Raw genomic sequence first — 18,843 nt, 5'->3', positions numbered from 1 at the left:
ATAGACCAAATATATAAAATAACTAAAGCACTTTTCCTTTTCTAGAAAGTAAGGTATGATTGGGAAGAATATGGCTGCCCGTTAAAACTTCAGTTCACAGAAAAGTTTCAACCTGTGATTCAACTGTAAGTATATTCTCATCAAAATTTTCAACTTATTTTAAAAGTTTCAAGATAAAAGCATTAATTAATCATGCATTTATTAATAAATTTTTGAGGACTTAAGATGTTGGTTTTCAGTGCTAGTTATACCAAGTTGGGCAACCCTGGTCTTTACATGTTGGAGGAGGTTGCAATTTAACAGCTGAGACTCAAATGGGTGAGAGAGCTGAGAGCCTTCTCAGGCCTGCTGGAAACATCTGAGCTCTTCCTTAACCCTCTCCAAATCTCTCCCAGAACTCTGCCTATTTGCTAAGAACTATCTTCCCCAAGTGACACGATTTTTCTTTCTCTGTGCCAATAATAAATGAAAGCTTGTAAGGAAAAAAACTAGATTGCTGATACGTACATTAAGGAGATCCAAAAATAACATCCCTGACCTAATTCTTATAAACATTTCGTAACAATAATATGAATAAAATGCTAATAGGAAGACTTTTCCAAGTAATTTTATATTTGTTTGCTTTCCTCTGTGACTTTTTAATTCTTGGATTATGGTTATAAAAGTAACAGGGCTCATCACAAAATTTAAAATATAGAAAAAATATAAGTGATAAATGACCCATGTTTCTAAATGTTTTGCTATTATCTTATAAAATATCTGTTTATGTACATATTCAGACACTGGTCCGGTTATGCCATTAGGATAAATTACTGGAAGCAAAATTTAGGTGCTAATTAATTAATTAGCTTTGAGAATCAGGCAGACTTCAATTAATTAAGCTTTGAGAATCAGTGGCAGGGGTGGCTGTTGGGAAATTCGTCTGTAGCCTGGGCCTCCGGATTGCAATAAATGCCTTACCTCTATAGGGAGTGGCTCAGGAACAGCTGGACAGAATTTTTCACCATCAAATGCGCGGAAGAGTGAAGCAAGTCCTGGGAGTGTGATCCAGCTGGGAACGTAAGTCCCACGATCCCAGGTGGATCACGGTCCCAGGACTTCGCATTTGATGATGAATGTATTTTTGTCCTGTCCCCAACTAGAATTTGTGCCACAGAAACCACCCCAGAGGAGACAATGAAACGCAATTGTTCTGTTACCACGCAGGGAGTTCAAGAGCAAGTATGAAGGGTGTTTTAAGGGTATCCAGGATCTGTTTAGATCAGGTGTGGTAAGACATACAGACACAGAAATGACTGTCATGAAGGAGGAAGTTTATTATACATACAGATCCCTAGAAACCGGAGGTAAGGCCATGCCACACAGGGCCACATGGGGAAACACCGGGGTCGGGCAGAGGCAGAGGGAGTGAGGGGGAAAGTGTGGGTAAGATGCCTTTTGTAGTTTAAGAATAGGCAAGGTAGGATAAGTAGGTTTGGTGTTGGCTCGTTTGAATAATTTCAGGGGGCTCTGGGGAATAGGAGCTATCCCTAGTTGTCTGCAATCTGGTTCTGGGGTGATTAGGGCAGATGGATAGCAGCCCAGACTATGAGAGCCCATAAAGGAGGTGGCTGGGGGTGTGGGCTCTGGACTGGTGGGTTTCCATGGGAAAGGGGCTCCTGGAAGAGCTGCTTACTATCTCTAGGAATTGGCTAACCCAGGCAGTCCTTCTAGGGTCAGCAAGGCCCCAGACGTTAAAGCATCGAAATGCAGAAAATAAAAGACATGGTTAATACAGTGGGCTCTCCACAAGGATTGTGTCTAGTGGATTTGTAGATCAACAGAGAGTTCTCTCCTTCCCAGTGTCAAAAGTGAAACTGCCATAGTGGAGAAATTACAAATTGTAGGGAAGAGTTGCCAACTAGTGACATTTCTGAATTTCTCAGGTTTAATTAGTATCATATTTTACATTAATGAACATTAATGAAAATAAAGTATGCCTACATAGATTGTATTTTTGTCCTATATTTTCAATGAAATAAATAAAACATTACCAAAGATGATTATAAGCCCAGCAATTATGAGTCATGCAATTTTTCCTTATTGCCACTAGATGGCACTGTAGCTTACTTCTCTTGTGAGAGTTGAGGAAGATGCCAGTTCAGTTCAATTAAGATGTTTTTGTTTTTAAGTAAAACGTACGGGTTGTAAGTACTTCTTAATAATTCAAGAATTCAAGAATCTGATGACTTTTGGAAGATGCAATAAAACATCCTGCTTCTTCCAAAGCTGCTAGAATTAGAGTTTTGCTAAAAGCTTGACCCAATCTCTGAAACTATATACAAAAATGTGTGCGTGCCCACACACAGGTGTATTTTTCTGTGCAGAGCTCTCATTTGAATTTTAGAATTCCCTGTGACCCTCCTCCGCCACCAAGAAAGAAGTAAAGCACTAATAACCCAATGCCTACCTAGTCATGCCTATGTGAGAACTCACCTTCTGAGTCCATCTCTTTATGATTTCTCCAAACTAATTAGGATGGAAATAAAATAACTTCTCAGATATCACTTTTTGACATTTAAAATTTTTGTACCCAATTTGTGAGACTGGGACAATAACAGCTTCTTATAACCAGGGTTAGACGGTAGCAAGCAGTAGGAGACCTAAAAGCCAGATACAACTACTACAAGGGGAAGCAGAGATCTGGGCAGTGACAAACAAGACACTGTAAAGAGCCTATTGTTTTTTTTACGAATAGACACAGAGCTGTGAAACAAGAAATTATATCAGAAAGTGGGGCAACAGTCGAAAAGTCAGCAGCCTAGAGCCAAGTGCCTGAGACCAAGGTCTCCAATGAGAATTTCCTCCCAAGAGGTGTGGGGGACACTTTCCTTCAGAAATAAGGGTAGTAACTGATGGAAAAGGAAGATACGTAACCAGTTTTACAGTCACAAGTTCTGGTGTGCAAAGGTATGACTTTATCAATCACTGAACTTTAGTTTGGGTCTCAAGTCCCTATTTTCATATGGTAGCAGGAAAAAAATAATCTTATATGAAGTACCACATGTGTTTTAAAACCCACTGAGTTTGATTGAGGTAAATCGTCTAAGCTCAGTGGGACTTACGTATCCAGTCCCAGGATCATGGGAGGGGTATTGTGTCCATGTTGCACTCTTTGCCGTTGGTAGAAGTCACCTTCCATTCTGGGAGCAAGGGCTGTGCATGACTGTCGCCCCAGCAACACTACTGCTTCTCAGCCCCGCCTCGACTTACCAAAGCTGCTGCTCCTTTGAGACTCAGCCACATCTTCCAGCCCGTTCCTCCCAGGGGACCTGCCAGCATCTCAGTTCTCACTGTGGTGATTCAGTGATCTCACTCTCTAGTACATGAGAAGCAACCAGTGAATACTTGTTGATCAAATGACAGCTTTCTCCATTCATGACATCCTTCCGTCTTTCTCCTGGCTAACGTCCAGAACAGCAGGGCTCAGGCTACCCTCCCCTTATCAATCTATGGTCCCTATCAAAGTGCAGAGAACGTACGGTTCCAACTGTTAAAAAAGCGAACATTTTCTACTTTGTTACTATTAGGTATTTAGTGCACCTATTCTGACACCTGTTATTTCATTCAGCTGTCAAAATTAGACCATACAGTAGGCACTATTCTTATTTGACAGATCAGCAAAATGAGACGTCCCCAGAGTCACAAAGCTATTTAGTGACAAAGACAAGATTTAAACTTAAGCCCATTTAACTCAAAAGCTGAACTCTCAACCCCTCTATTTTACACGAAACTATTATTTTTGTGATTGTTGTTTCTTTCAGATTCAATGATGACGGCTTTATTGAAGATGTCAAAGTGAATTTCATAGTGTGGGAAATACATGGCAGGGATGACTATAGCTTTAATACTACCATGAAGCAGGTAAGACGTCTTTGAATCTAACAGAATTTAGCATGCTGTTAGACATGTCTTTCAAATTTAAAACTATATACAAATGATCTAAAGAAAATAGAACCAGGCAGCAGTGGGTAGAAAAAACATGTTTTTTCTATATTAAATTGTTAATATAGAAACCTCTATATTACATTCTATGACTACTAAAATTCATTTATGAAAAAAGAAGCCACATAATACAGCCGTAAAGGAGACAGAAAAAATAAAATGTTTATAGTAGGATGATGCAATTATATATGAATATTTTCTTTTCCCTCCAAACTGTATTTAATATTTGATTATTTATGAGTCTGCCTTTGGCCTTAGGACATTTACTACACGTGTGCTAAATCAAATGGACATGCATTAGGCTTCCATTGACAAATACTGAATATAGACAATCCACAGATGAGTGGAATGCCTGAAAAAGAAAAACAAAGCAAAGGAATGAAACCAATACTAACACTTTAATTCAACAAAACATCCCCTCCTAAAAAAGATTTTGAAAGAATATACCATGTACTTGAGAATATCAAACCAGAACAACTAACCCAATCAGGCATCTAGGCAAAGACGCAAGCAGTATATAAGGGAAATAAAATTAGATTATCATCACAGAGAGTATCATATTCAATAGTGAAAGTCTTAAAGCTTTTCTCTTCTTTGAGACAAGGTCTCGCTCTGTTGCCCAGGCTCGAGTGCAGTGGCCTCATCATAGCTCACTGCAACCTCGAACTCCTGGCTTCAAGCAAACCTCCCACCTCAGCCTCCCAAAGTGCTAGGATTACAGGCGGGAGCCATCGTGTCTAGCTGAAATTATCTTTTTTTGTTGTTGTTGTTATGAACTATACTATGGGGTAACCAAATAGTAGATGAGGGGAAGCATCTCTTTATAAAATTATTCCAGTTGATAAATGAAAAGGAAATGATAAAATTGGAACATCCCATTTTACAACCCCAGTGAACTAATTGGATATAGACATTGAGCATCAATAGCTGGTAACGTCACTAAGAGAAAATCAGAGATTAACGCACATCCTGATCAAAGACTGCACCACCACCAAAGTCTTGCCAAGGAAGGACAGCTGCCACGTGGGCCCTGGGTGCAGAGGACTGACCAGACCCAGGTTCATTCCCTGCGTCATCAGACACAACTCACCAAAGTTTCTTGTGTTACAAGAAAAAAAAAAAAATAGAAAACTCTAAACCCAGATGATTTTCCTGAAGTCTACCAAACATTTAAGGAAAATTTTTCTTTGGCCTTGTAAAAACTCTTCCAAAGAATTGAGTGGGCGGAAGGTGGGACTTCCCAACTCATTTTGTGACTCTTAAAGACCTTAAAAGAGAAGAAAAATTATAAACATAGATTCTGAACAAAATATTAACAAATCAAATGCAGCAATATATTAAAGAATAATACATCCAGACCAAGTTTTATTTCATGAATGAAGAGTTGGTATATTTTTTGAAAATCGAAGTAATTCACTATATTAACAGAATAAAGAAGAAAAGGCATAAGATTATTGTAATAGTTGAGGAATAGTTATTTGACTAAAAATTTATCACTTACACATAACATGTAAAAAACAAATCTTAGAAAATTATAAATAAATAGTAACTTCTTTAACCTAATAAAATATAAACAGAAAAAAATTACAGCAAATGTAGTTAATGGTGAGAATTAGAAAACCTTGCCTCGGAAACCAGGAACAAAACAAGGGGTGGCTATTATCACAACTTCTATACAACGTTGTTTCTGAAGATCTTTGTAATAAGGCAAAAAATAAATAAAAGATATAAGGATGGGAAAGGAAGAAATAAAACTCATATTCACAGGAGACGCAACTGTTCATGTGAAACAATTAGAATTAATAAGTGAGTTTATCAAGTTCCCTTGATACGAGGTCCACATACAAAAGTTAATTGTCCCCTGTATAACAGCAAACATTTAAATAATGAAATTTTTAAAAACATAAGATTTTCAAAGGCATCAAAATATATTAAGTACTGAGGAATAAATTGATGTGAAAACTTCTACATAGCCACATATATGCAATCTTTTGACAGAATGGTTGTTTAAATGAAGCACAGACCTGGAAGTCAATGATTAAGCTGAACAAGCACCTCCCGTTAGAAGAAGTCTGGGGACCTCAGGTAAGAAAAACATTACCTTGCAAATTCAGAAATCTGGGCAATAACTGATGGAGAAGGAAGATACATAACCAATTTTGCAGTCACAATCTCTGGTATGAAAAGGTGACTTCAGCTTGCAAATGCTTTATTTCAAATAATGAATTTGGTATTAACAAAAACTTGATGAAAACGCTTTGGATTTACATCTGTTTTGTTAAATCAAAACCGATTTTTCTATTGAATTATATTATAGTATTTCAAAATGCTTCACCTTAATTTCTGTTTCATCTTCCGTTGATTCACGTAAGCTCCATGAGGGATGGGAATTTTGTTTGTTTTTGTTCACTGCTATATCTCCAGCATCTAACCCATTCTAGGTGCTCAGTAAATATTTGTGGAACTAATTAATTAATTGTAGATTATGTACCTGTTATAAACAGTACCATTCCACTGCTTAAAAATCATAAGGAATTAAACTAGTAGTGAAATCGGTTAAAACAAAACTTAACCTGCTGACTTTTTGTTGAAGGGCATCCACGGGTCTGGAGTTGGGGATAGGGTAAATATACTCTACATCCCAAAATCTTACAGAGGGCACCTCAATGCCTAAGATTCTGCCAAAATAACATACTCCAAAAGAGCAATGAGCCAGGTGGGCAATGAACAGTCATGGAGCTTGCCTCCATCAGCGTGATACAGCACAGTGGTTCTCAACCCTTAGCACATATCAGAATCACCAGGAGGGCCTGTTAGATTGCTGAGTCCCATCCCCAGAGTTTCGGATTCAGCACATCTGGGGTTGGGCCCCCAAATTTGCATTTCTATCAAGTTCCCAGGTGATACCGCTGATGTAGGAACTATATCTAAGAATCATTGAAATAATGGCTTACATTCTAGAAACATTCTGGAGTGCCATGCCAGTGCCTAGATGTTCAATACTACTGTATTAGAAACACAAAGCTCACCGCCAAAAAGGTAAATTCAGTCTGGACTCTGAATATCATAGAAAGCAGGTACCCGCAACGACTAGTTACATCCTAGCGAATCAGGCTACTCTCACTGAAGGGTGTCACTGTATATTAACTCAGCATGGCCATCAGGGGTGCTTTCTTCCTGAAATGCACACGGGAAATGAAACAGACTTCCAGTTCTTGGAGCTGCGCTGATTGCTACATAGTCCTTCTGATTCTACAAGGATGAATGACACTTGCATAAAAGATCTGGGGAGTAGCTCTAGAGACTATAAATTCTCAGGGAAAAAAACTGAAGGATTCCTAAGCAAAAGTGGCATTTTCACAGGCTCTTCCAAGTTGATGTTGGAGATTGAGAGGGAAAGGCAGAAAATGGGGCCCAAGCGGTGGGCTACATACATATAACACAGGATGGGGTTTGAGTTTCTGGATCTGGCTGAAAATACTAGACTGAGAAGTCCTTGGCTACTGATACTTGTGGTTAGCAGAATATAAATGGTAGGGATTATATTATGTAAATTAAGCATTATATCCTTCTCCTCATCTTGGTGGTCTAACTTCAGTTTGTAACACATTGCATTTTTACCTGAAATGCCTTGTAGCCTAAAATTTTATGACTCCAGACAATTCTCCTTCAACCTGGCTGGGGCACTGCCACTGTGATGAATTATCTTGAAACATTACTCCCATTGTTGCATCCCTCATTGTTAATTCAAATTCCTGGAAGTGGCCGGGCGCGGTGGCTCACGCCTGTCATCCCAGCACTCTGGGAGGCCGAGGCGGGTGGATCGCTCAAGGTCAGGAGTTCGAGACCAGCCTGAGCAAGAGCAAGACCCCGTCTCTACTAAAAATAGAAAGAAATTATATGGACAACTAAAATATATATAGAAAAAATTAGCCGGGCATGGTGGCGCGTGCCTGTAGTCCCAGCTACTCGGGAGGCTGAGGCAGTAGGATAGCTTGAGCCCAGGAGTTTGAGGTTGCTGTGAGCTAGGCTGACGCCATGGCACTCACTCTAGCCCGGGCAACAAAGTGAGACTCTGTCTCAAAAAAAAAAAAAAAAAAAAAAACAAATTCCTGGAAGAGAACTTTGATTGATAGAATTCAGATTATGAGCTGCCCCTACCAGGGCCCACCTATATCCCAGTGTAGGGAGCAAAAGAATCTGTGCCTATCAGCCTCTGTAATGAAAGGTGAGGACTTGGAACTACCCTCCCACTCTGATGATACCCAAAAGGAATCAAGGTTCTATTGAAAATGTTAATGGACTCTGGGTAGACCAAAAAACAAGGCAAGTATCTACAAACACTGCTCTCAGGAAGAGGTGATGCTGGAATTCTCATTTAATTAAAAGTATACTTCTAACTACAGACCTTGATGACAATTTCATCTCCTAGGAGAAATGAGGAATACAGTCATGCATTGCTTAACGATGGTGATGTGTTCTAAGAAATGCTTTGTTAGGCAATTTTGTCATTGTGCAAACATCATACAGTATACTTATACAAACCTAGACAGTACAGCCTATTGCTCCTAGGCTATGAACATGTACAGCATGTTACTGTACTGAATAGTGTAAGGAAATAGTAACACAGTTGTAAGTATTTATGCAATAGGAATTTTTCAGCTCCATTGTAATCTTATGGGACCACTATCATATATATGATCTGTCATTGACTGGAAAATCATTATGCAGTGCATGACTGCTATTGATTATTGGAATGGAAGTAACAGTAAGTGGGATATGTCCATATCCTCATATTTCATGATATCCAGGGAATCAAAGACAAGTGTAATCAGAATTGTACTTCACATCTGAATAAAGCAGTTTTGAAAAATTTCAGAGAAAACTCTGGGTGGTATGGTCAATAGAAAGGCCTGCAGAGAAGCTAGAGAATGGTTGCCTAGCATACCAAATGGCCTGACCAAATGAGGAGTGGATCAGAAATAATACTGTCATAAGCCTATACTCTCAGCTACCAAAGAGGCTGAGGCAGGAGGACTGCTTGAGCCCAGGAGGTCATGGCTGCAGTGAGCTATGATCGCTTCGCTGCACTCCAGCCTGAGCAACAGAGCGAGACCCTGACTCAAAAAAAAGAAATAGAACTCTCAGTAAGTTTTTTATTTGGGTGGATAAAGCTAACCCAAGACACCTATTATCAGGTCATTCAACTTAGGTACAGAGAAAGATGGAGATACAGAGAGTGCACCTGGATCACAAATATTAAAAAAAAAAAAACAAAAAAAACCCTAACTTTAACAACGTGTCAAATTAAGGCTCAACATTAATTCAACAAATGTATGTTGACCACCTACTGTTTGCCAGAATGGGGATACAACAATAAACAGTAAGCTTTGTTCTGGAGCTTATCATTGTCACCATCTAATCATGATAATATTTTTTTCCCATGGGGTTAAAGGGTCTCTTCTGTACCTTTGAAACTATACAAGAGCTGATTGATCCTAAGGTTCTGTTGACTGGGAAGTTATTCATGGAAGAGATAGATATACTTCAAGGTAGAAAAAAGAAAAATACCATTGTCTTAGTCTGTTTCATGCTGCTATAATAGAATACTTGAGACTGAGTAATTTATAATGAACAGAAGCTTATTAGCTCATGATTCTGGAGGCTGGGAAGTCCAAAATTGAGGCACTGGCATCTGGTGAGGGCCTTCTTGCTGCATCACCTCATCTTGCCAAAAGACAAGAAAGGGTGAGGGCAAGGGCAAGGGCCAGCAAGAGAGGCTGAACTCATCCTTTTATAAGGAACCCACGTGATTAATCCATGCATGAGGATGATGCCCCTATGACCCAAAGAGCTAATGGGATCCATTTTTTCCCACCTCCCAACACCTTCACATTGGAGATCAAGTTTCCAACACATGAACTTTGAGGGACACATTCAAACCATAGCAAATAGGAAGGATGTAGATAGATGAAAGCTCAGACACATCCAAAGTAACCGCCTCACAAGGCTTCTTGTTTCCTTCAAAGGAGGAGCTTCTAGTGAGCAGAAGTGGTAGAGGGGGAGTCCTTTAAGTAGAGTTTGAAAGCAAATATGGGCCTTAAAGAACCCAGAAGCAATGCTATGTAATAGTAGGGTCAGATATCTGCAAGTTTTAACAATATTTTATTTCATTTTCTTAGTTTTAATATAGTGACTTTAAAAAATATATAGGCTTGTTTCATCTGGGCATTTTAAAAAGGGAACAGGAGAGAGTTTGTATCTTGAGGCCCACAGAGAGACACAGTAGTGGTGTGGAGGTAAATAAAAGTCCTAGGGGAAGATAAAAACCTAAGGATATACCATCTTGACTGTTATGTCCATACCTTATGATCAAAATAGTTTCTGTCCCCAGTTAAGCAGTTTTGGAGGACTTTATGCTTTAGGAAAATAATATACTGAAATACCCCTGACATCCTAATTTGTTAATAAATACAACATTTGCTGTCACTAAGCTTCACTTTTTACCAAACTTTTACCCAGTATAGCCTCTAAAAATGCTATAGAACACTGCAATGATAGAATAGATGAAATAGCCATTACCTTCAAATAATTTTTCAAGACAAATATATGAGATTATAATTTTGTTTATTAAAGTCAGAAAATGACTTTAAGGTTCTTGTCTTTGTCTCTTGTTCAGAACTATAGACACTGTTTTTCTTATGCTATTGGAAAACCAGGAGACTTAACACAACCATATGAGATTATCAACAGTTCTAATAATAACCATATATTTTGGCCCCTCGGCCATTCTGGAATGTATGTGTTTCGTGTGAAGATCCTGGATCCAAACTACAGGTGAGCGTAAATGTTTTATTATAGTAGTTTTAGCATTAGTTCCTCAAAATTAAATTTTTATTTTTTTAAATTTAATTTGATGCCACCTGGATGTCTAATTCTTGTTATTCTTGTTATTTACATATTTGCCTTTTCAATTCGTAGCGATCACACTAAACATTCAAGGGGGGCAGAAGATTTTATGTTAAATGCTAATTAACCAATTTGCAATTACATTCTGAATACTTTACTATATTCAATTGCCATGATAGATCCAAATATAAACACAATCTCAACCTTCTGGGTACTTATAATTAAGCTGCTTGGAAAAGGAGGATTGAGGGGGGACACACACAAAACAACAAAGGTTAAATCAGAGCAAATACGTGAGATATTTTTCAGATATAATCATTATTATTATTATTTTTTTTTTTTTGAGACAGAGTCTCACTCTGTTGCCCGGACTAGAGCACCGTGGCATCACCCTAGCTCACCACAACCTCAAACTCCTGGGCTCAAGCGACCCTTCTGCCTTAGCCTCCCGAGTAGCTGGGACTACAGGCATGCGCCACCATGCTTGGCTAATTTTTTCTATATATATTTTTAACTGTCCGTATAATTTCTTTCTATTTTTAGTAGAGACGGGGTCTCGCTCTTGCTCAGGCTGGTCTTGAACTCCTGAGCTCAAACAATCTGCCCACCTCAGCCTCCCAGAGTACTGGGATTACAGGCATGAGCCACTGCGCCCGGCCCATTAGTATTATTGATAAGGGGAAAGCTGAAAATTAGTTCAAATATATGACAGCAAGGTAGAAGACAGGTACAGATATTATATTCTGAATATCTGTATGTGGTCATGAGGCTATAGTTGGTAGTTTTCACTTTCTCCATTTCCCAACCTATATTCCCTATGTCTTTAGCCAGCACTTCAGGTTTGTTTCCCAGCAGAATGACCTTAATTTTCATTCCTAAGGAATCTGAGCTCTTAGCAAGTGAAATCCCACTCTCAGGTGTATCACTTTGATGCTCAGACTCACGTATTCTGGCTGTGGGAGAAACACCAGCGACTAAGTTTATGACTCAGAGTATCTACCTCATTCTAAGGAGAATTCTCCAACCTCACAGGTGACCTTTTCTGCTAGCTTTAGAGCTTTTATTGCTATATAATTTATCATCCAAACCAGAACACTTCTGAGAGTAAATGAAACTTTATTAATATTTACACCAGAACAACAGGTGTCCTAGGTAACCGTAATAATAAGTAGAATCTTTGAAAATCCATGCTACTATTCTATGAAACCAATGAACTCCATGAGTATCAGCCCTGTGCCTTCTTTTGCTATAAAATTGAGTTATTTGGTTAGAAGCAATATTATGTGGGATAACATGACAATATATATGACATTTAGTGTGTCCATGTATGGTGTTGGCAGGGAAAAGCTATACAGAAAAGGCAAATTCAAATGCCAGACATGTCACAGGAAGAATAAATCACCGTCCCTTCTATGATATAGTCAATCTGGCAGCCGGTAGCTATCTGATACCACTGGATTATCTACCTATGGAAGCTTTATGGTCCGTTGCTGCTGCTGGCAAATACAGGCACACCTTGGATATACTGCTGGTTCAATTCCAGACCACCACAATAAAGTGAATGTGGCAATAAAACAAATCACGCAAATATTTTTGTTCCCCAGTGCGTATAAACATTATGTATATACTATACTGTAGACTGTTAAGTGCGCCATAGCATTATGTCTAAAAAAACAGGCCGGGCATGGTGGCTCACGCCTGCAATTCTAGAACTGTGGGAGGCTGAAGCAGGAGGATCGCTTGAGCTTAGGAGTTTGAGATCAGCCTGAGCAGGAATGAAGACCCTGTCTCTACCAAAAATAGAAAAATTAGCTGGGCATGGTGGTGCGCGCCTGTAGTCCCAGCTACTCGGGAGGCTGAGACAGGAGGATGGCTTGAGCCCAGGAGTTTGAGGTTGCAGTGAGCTAGGCTGATGCCACGGCACTCTAGCCCGGGTGACAGAGCAAGACTCTGTTTCAAAAAATACAAAATAAAAAAATAAAAATGTACATATCTAATTTAAAAATGCTTTATTGCTAAAAAATGCTAACAATCCTATGAACCTTTGTTGAGTCATAATCTCTTTGCTCGTGGAGAATCTTGCCTTGATGTTGGTGGCTGCTGACTGATCAGGGGGGTGGCTGCTGAAGGCTGGGTGGCCGCGGCAATTTCTTAAAATAAGACAACAATGAAGTTTGCTGTATCGATGGACTCTTCATTTCATGAAAGATTTCTCTGCAGTGTGCAATGCTGTTTGATAGCATTTTACCCACAGTAGAACTTCTTTCAAAATCGAAGTCAATCCTGTGAAACCCTGCTGCTGCTTTATCAACTAAGTTTATGCAATATTCTAAGTCCTCTGTCATTTCAGGGATATTCACAGCAACTTCACCAATAGATTCCATCTCAAGAAACCACTTTCTTTTGCTCATCCCTAAGAAGCAATTCCTCATCTGTTCAAGTTTTATCACGAGATTACAGCAATTCAGTCTCATCTTCAGGTTCCACTTCTAATTCTACTTTATTTTACTTTTCTTGCTGTTTCCACCACATCTGCAGCTACTTCCTCCACTGAAGTCTTGAACTCCTAAAAGTCATCCATGAGGGTTGGAATCAATTTCTTCCAAACTCCTGTCAGTGTTCATATTTTGACCTCCTCCCATGAATCACAAATATTTTTAATGACATCTAGAATGGTGAATCCTTTCCAGAAGATTTTCAATTGACTTTGCCCAGATCCATCCAAGGAATGGAATGAAATATATCTATGGCAGCTATAGCCTAAGGAAATGTATTTCTTAAATAATAAGATTTGAAAGTCGAAATTACTCCTTGATCCACGGGCTGCAGAATGGATGTTGTGTTAGCTGGCATGAGAACAACATTCATCTCCTTGTACAGGTCTTGAGTGACCAGGTGCATAGTTAATGAACAGTAATATTTTGAAAGAAATCTTTTTTTCTGAATAGTAGGTCTCAAGAGTGTGTTTAAGGCATTTAATAAACTGTGTTATAAACAGATGTGCTGTCATCCAGGCTTTGTTATTCCAGTTTATAGAGCACAGGCAGAGGAGATTTAGCACAATTCTTAAAGGCCCTAGGATTTTCATAATGGTCAATGAGCATTGGCTTCAATTTAAAGTCACCAGCTACATTCGCCCCCAACAAGAGAGTCAGCCTGTCCCTGGAAGCTTGGAGAGCAGGCATTGACTTTTCCTCTCTAGCTATGGAAGTCCTAGATGGCATCTTCTTCAGACATATGGCTGTTTCATCTACATTGAAAATCTGTTGCTTGTGTGGTTACCTTCATCAGTGATCTTAGCTAGATCATCTAGATAGCTTGCTGCAGCTTTTAGATTAGCACTTGCTGCTTCACCGTGCAGTTTTATGTTATGCAGATGGCATCTTTCCTTAAACCTCAGGAACGAACCTTTGCCAGCGTCAAACTTTTCTTCTGCAGCTTCCTCACCTCTCTCAGCCCTCATAGAATTGAAGAGACGAAGAGGCTTCCTCCATGTTAGGCTTTGGTTTCAGAGAATGTAGTGGCTGGTTTGATCTTCTATCCAGACCATTCAGACTTTCTCCATATCAGCAGTAAGGCTGTTTCACTTTCTTATTCATGTGTTCACTGGAGTAGAACTTTTAATTTCCTACAAGAACTTTTCCTTTGCATTCCCGTTTGGTGCAGGAGGCCTAGCGTTCAGCCTGTCTCAGCTTTTGACGTGCCTTCCTCACTAAGCTTCATCGTTTCTAGCGTTTGAAATGAAGTGAGAGACACGCAACTTTTCCTTTCACCTGCACACTCACAGGCCATTGTAGGGTTATTTATTAGCCTAATTTCCATATTGTTGTGTCTCAGGGGATAGGGGGGCCCGAGAAGAGGGAGAGAGACGGGAGAATGGGGTCAGCGGAGCCGTGAGAACACACACAACATGTATCGATTCAGTTTGCTGTCTCACGGGAGCACAGTTCGTGGCGCCCAGAAACAATTTCAATAGTAACAGCAAAGATCACTGATCACAGAACACCATAATAGATATAATGATGATGAAAAAGTTTCAAATGTTGTAAGAATTACCAAGATGTAACACAGAGACACAAAGTGAGCACATGCTGTTGGAAAAATGGCACCAACAGACTTGCGCAACACAGGGTTCCCACAAAGCTCCAGTGTGTGAAAAAACACAGTATCTGCGAAGCAGAATAAAACAGGTAGGCCTGCATAGAGTATCCCCCATATCCACGGTTTCACTTTCCATGGTTTCCATTACCCGCAGTCAACTGAGGCCCAAACACGTTAAATGGAAAATTCCAGAAATGAACAACCCATAAGTTTTAAATTGCACAGCATTCTGAGTAGGGTGATGAAATTTTGCACCATCATGCTCCGTCCTGCCTGGGATGTGAATTATTCCTTCGTCTAGCATATCAATGCTGTATACGCTACCCACTCATTAGTCACTTAGTAGCCCTCTTGGTTATCAATTGTCGTGGTATCATAGCACTTGTGTTCGGTCACCCTTGTTTTACTTCACAATGGCCCCGAAGCACAGAGTAGTGATGCCGTCATAGTGTTATAATGATTCTATTTTATCATTAGTTACTGTTGTTAGTCTCTTACTGTGCCTGATTTATAAATTAAACTTTATCACAGGTATGTATGTAAAGGAAAAAACATGCATAGGGTTTGGTACTGTCCGTGGTTTCAGGCATCCACTGGGGGTCTTGGAATGTGTCCCCCAGGGTCAGGGAGGAGGACTACTGCATGGCACTTTGTAGTGGTAGTATCCAGGTCACCCTTGGTGAGGGAAAGCCCTGCGTATAAAGCCATCCCAGGCACCATGGCCACGTTGTTTATGAGCCCATAAACAATGAGCAAGCATTTGAGTGGCTGGAGAAAGAGGCTAACCATATGGTGGTCAGGTGATAAATTAAGAGCCTCCTCTCTGATAAAGGTCTTTCGATAAACATTCATATGAGGCCGCGCGCGGTGGCTCACGCCTGTAATCCTAGCACTCTGGGAGGCCGAGGTGGGCGGATCGTTTGAGCTCAGGAGTTTGAGACCAGCCTGAGCAAGAGCGAGACCCCACCTCTACTAAAAATAGAAAGAAATTATATGGACAGCTAAAAATATATATAGAAAAAATTAGCCGGGCATGGTGGTGCATGCCTGTAGTCCCAGCTACTCGGGAGGCTGAGACAGGAGGATCGCTTGAGCTCAGGAGTTTGAGGTTGCTGTGAGCTAGGCTGACGCCACGGCACTCACTCTAGCCTGGGCAACAGAGTGAGACTCTGTCTCAAAAAAAAAAAAAAAAAAAAAATTCATATGAGACTCAAATATTCTAATAATCTCATCTCATTCCAAGAAGTTCATCTACATACATTTTCCCTACAATTTCTTCACACCAACTCTTGTTTTTTTCCCAAGTCTTGGCCATGCAGCCAAACATTTAGCCCCTGCCCATGATTATGCCCCAGGCCATCTTTCCTCTTAGGAAAAGTGGGAAAATAGATACTATTAATTCTGTCCCTTGTCAAGAAAATGACACCTTAACTAAGATTATCTATGATTGGATTGTTACCATAGGGATGCGGAGGGAGCTTTAAAATACATGGGACTTAATCTAATCTTGAATGTTATTTTTCTAATTTGCAGTTTCTGTAACCTAACAGCTGTATTTGCGATAGAGACCTTTGGAGTGATTCCCAGGTAACGAGCAGCACCCACCAGGCTTTAAGGAGAGACTGTCCAAAGGAGAGTGGCCGCTAAAAACAGAGCCCATGCCATGGCTCTTCAGGGTCCCCCAGCCTAAATCCTAGCATAAAAAATATTATTACATGGTATATAATGGCAATGAAGGCTCAAAACAAAATAAAATTAGCATGAAGTGTTCATTGCAAAATCAATGGCTTTTATATGTCTATGTTTAGATTTTTTTTCACTATCTATGAAATCTGTCTTCCCGAATGACAGAAACTTGCTATTTTCCTTCTGCCCTATATAGACATCCTAAAAGTTATATGTGTGTATTATACCAGGGATACAGCAGGAAGGAATTCCTAAGAACTGTTACAGCAGCAAGAGTCTCCTTTTGTTCCATCCCACTCAAAGCCACTGTCTTCCTATCAAACGTGTCTTTCACCTCCGCCTGCAGAAGGCAGCGGTGGGGATTGGGAGGTGACAGTGGCTGTGCCCTCCGCTCTAAGCCTGAGTCAGCTCCCAACCACCGACTGTCATTCTGATGCATCGGGGACACAGCTGGGGAAGGCATCTCCCTGGACTCGGAAATGCCTCAGAAAATGCCCATTTTGCTCTCTTCCCTTGGAGAACAGAGTTCAAAGTCTGACTACTAAAATTAGCACCTTAAATGACTTTGCTTCTCTGCCCCCGGCCTGGTGTTTGGGATTTGGGTTTATTTTGTAAAATGTTAAACAAAAGTGGAAGAAAATCAATTAAGTTGCTCATGGCTCTGCTATAAATATTCCTGACTCCTGGGTTTTTTGTGCTAATGGAAGGTTAATGGGGTGAATAATCTGCAAATGAGATAAAGCGAGGGTTGTTTCTAAGTAACTTCTGGAAATGCATGTAGCCCTTTGCAGTGACTTCTCTTCCTCATTAGGTTGGTATATTTGATTTAGGTGAGTGGTAAGGTACGTCCACCCAAGTACCCACCAGCAAGAGAGGGTAGTTCTGCCTTCACAGCTGTGCTTCCCTTTCATCCATTCTTCACGCTACCATCAGAATCATCCTTCTAAAATGTCAGTCCTATACCATCCCTCAGAAACTCCCTCTTGCCTTTAAGCTAAAACCCATACTCTCTAGCTTGCTCTCAGCTGTCTTTCTCCTCTGGCCCCTGCCCACCTACCATTCCTCACCTCTCACTGCTCCAGCTGGACCTGAGCCCTGGTCATACCGTACTAGTTTCAGTTCTACAATGTCTGGGAGTGGCCTTGAGGTTCTCATGCTTCCAATGCCTTTGTATGTATATCTCCCTTGCCCCAAACACTGTTCCCACCTTAGTCTCTTCCTCCAGTCCCAGCTCACTCCTCCCACTCCTTCTCATGGCAAGCTAACTCCTACCCATGCTCAAGTCAAAGGTCCCCTCCCCTGGAAGGCGTTCCATGATGGTGGCTCCCACAAAACTTTACGCTTCCTTGTCTCATTGTGTTGATCACACTCTCTATTTTCCTCCCTGGTCAGCCTCAAACACTAAGAGGTAAACACTTTGAGGGTAGATGTCATGTCTCATTTATTAATCATCATGTCTTTGTTCTCTGTTGCAGGCATAGTAGCTAGCTATTTAAAAGTTGTTTGAATAAGTAAGTTAACAACCAGAATGTGAAGGATGACTTCTAACGACTTTTTTTTTCATCTTATTTCAGTCCAGGTGCCTACCTGGTAGCTGCTTTCCTCTTTATCCTGATGCTACTGTTCTTCACTCTTCTTGTTTTGAGCTACTTCCGGTATATGAATATTTACAGACGACATATTTATGAACCACTTCACAAACCTCCAAAACCAAAGGGAAGTAAGGAAAACTGAAAGTTTGATTATATGAATACATGTGTGTAGAGGGAGTGTGTATATATACTTATATTGAGAGTGTGTATTTGACCAAGAAATACTAAATATAAGCTCATATATCACCAAATTCAAGATCTGAAAAATGTTCTGAAATTATCCCCAAATAGAAATATTTTCATATATATTGTGTGTTATTAAACTAATCCTTAATATGTTTGCATTCATTTTAAAGGTACTCTATGTACTCTTACATGGCATTAAAAAACAAACAAACTAAATTTGGCTATTGCAATCCGTCCTAAGAATGAAAGTAAATTTTTGAAAATGTATAAATGTGTCAAATATTATTATTTTGCACAGAACTTTTCATATGAAACTTTATACGGCTGTAGTTAATTTATGTATAAAGGACTTTAAAATGTGTGGATTTAAATAATTTGCCTTAAA

The 18,843-nt window shown here is 39.9% G+C and overlaps 1 protein-coding gene across 1 annotated transcript in view; it reads left to right on the top strand.

The window, feature by feature from the left end:
• Positions 1-18,414, top strand: part of CATSPERE (catsper channel auxiliary subunit epsilon) — a 59,428-nt gene extending 41,014 nt beyond the window's left edge. Inside the window, exons 17-22 of the mRNA XM_069484640.1 lie at positions 46-125; positions 3,804-3,903; positions 5,983-6,069; positions 10,664-10,821; positions 16,528-16,581; positions 18,255-18,414. Coding sequence (XP_069340741.1) covers positions 46-125; positions 3,804-3,903; positions 5,983-6,069; positions 10,664-10,821; positions 16,528-16,581; positions 18,255-18,414 — 639 coding nt within the window. The remainder of the gene's footprint in view (positions 1-45; positions 126-3,803; positions 3,904-5,982; positions 6,070-10,663; positions 10,822-16,527; positions 16,582-18,254) is intronic.
• The last annotated feature ends 429 nt before the right edge of the window (positions 18,415-18,843 follow it).

Source organism: Eulemur rufifrons, chromosome 11 (genome assembly GCF_041146395.1).
Source record: "Eulemur rufifrons isolate Redbay chromosome 11, OSU_ERuf_1, whole genome shotgun sequence".
Taxonomy (NCBI): Eukaryota; Metazoa; Chordata; class Mammalia; order Primates; family Lemuridae; genus Eulemur; species Eulemur rufifrons.
The sequence above is the reverse complement of the archived record's forward strand: the minus strand, read 5'-3'. Positions and strand labels throughout refer to the sequence as shown.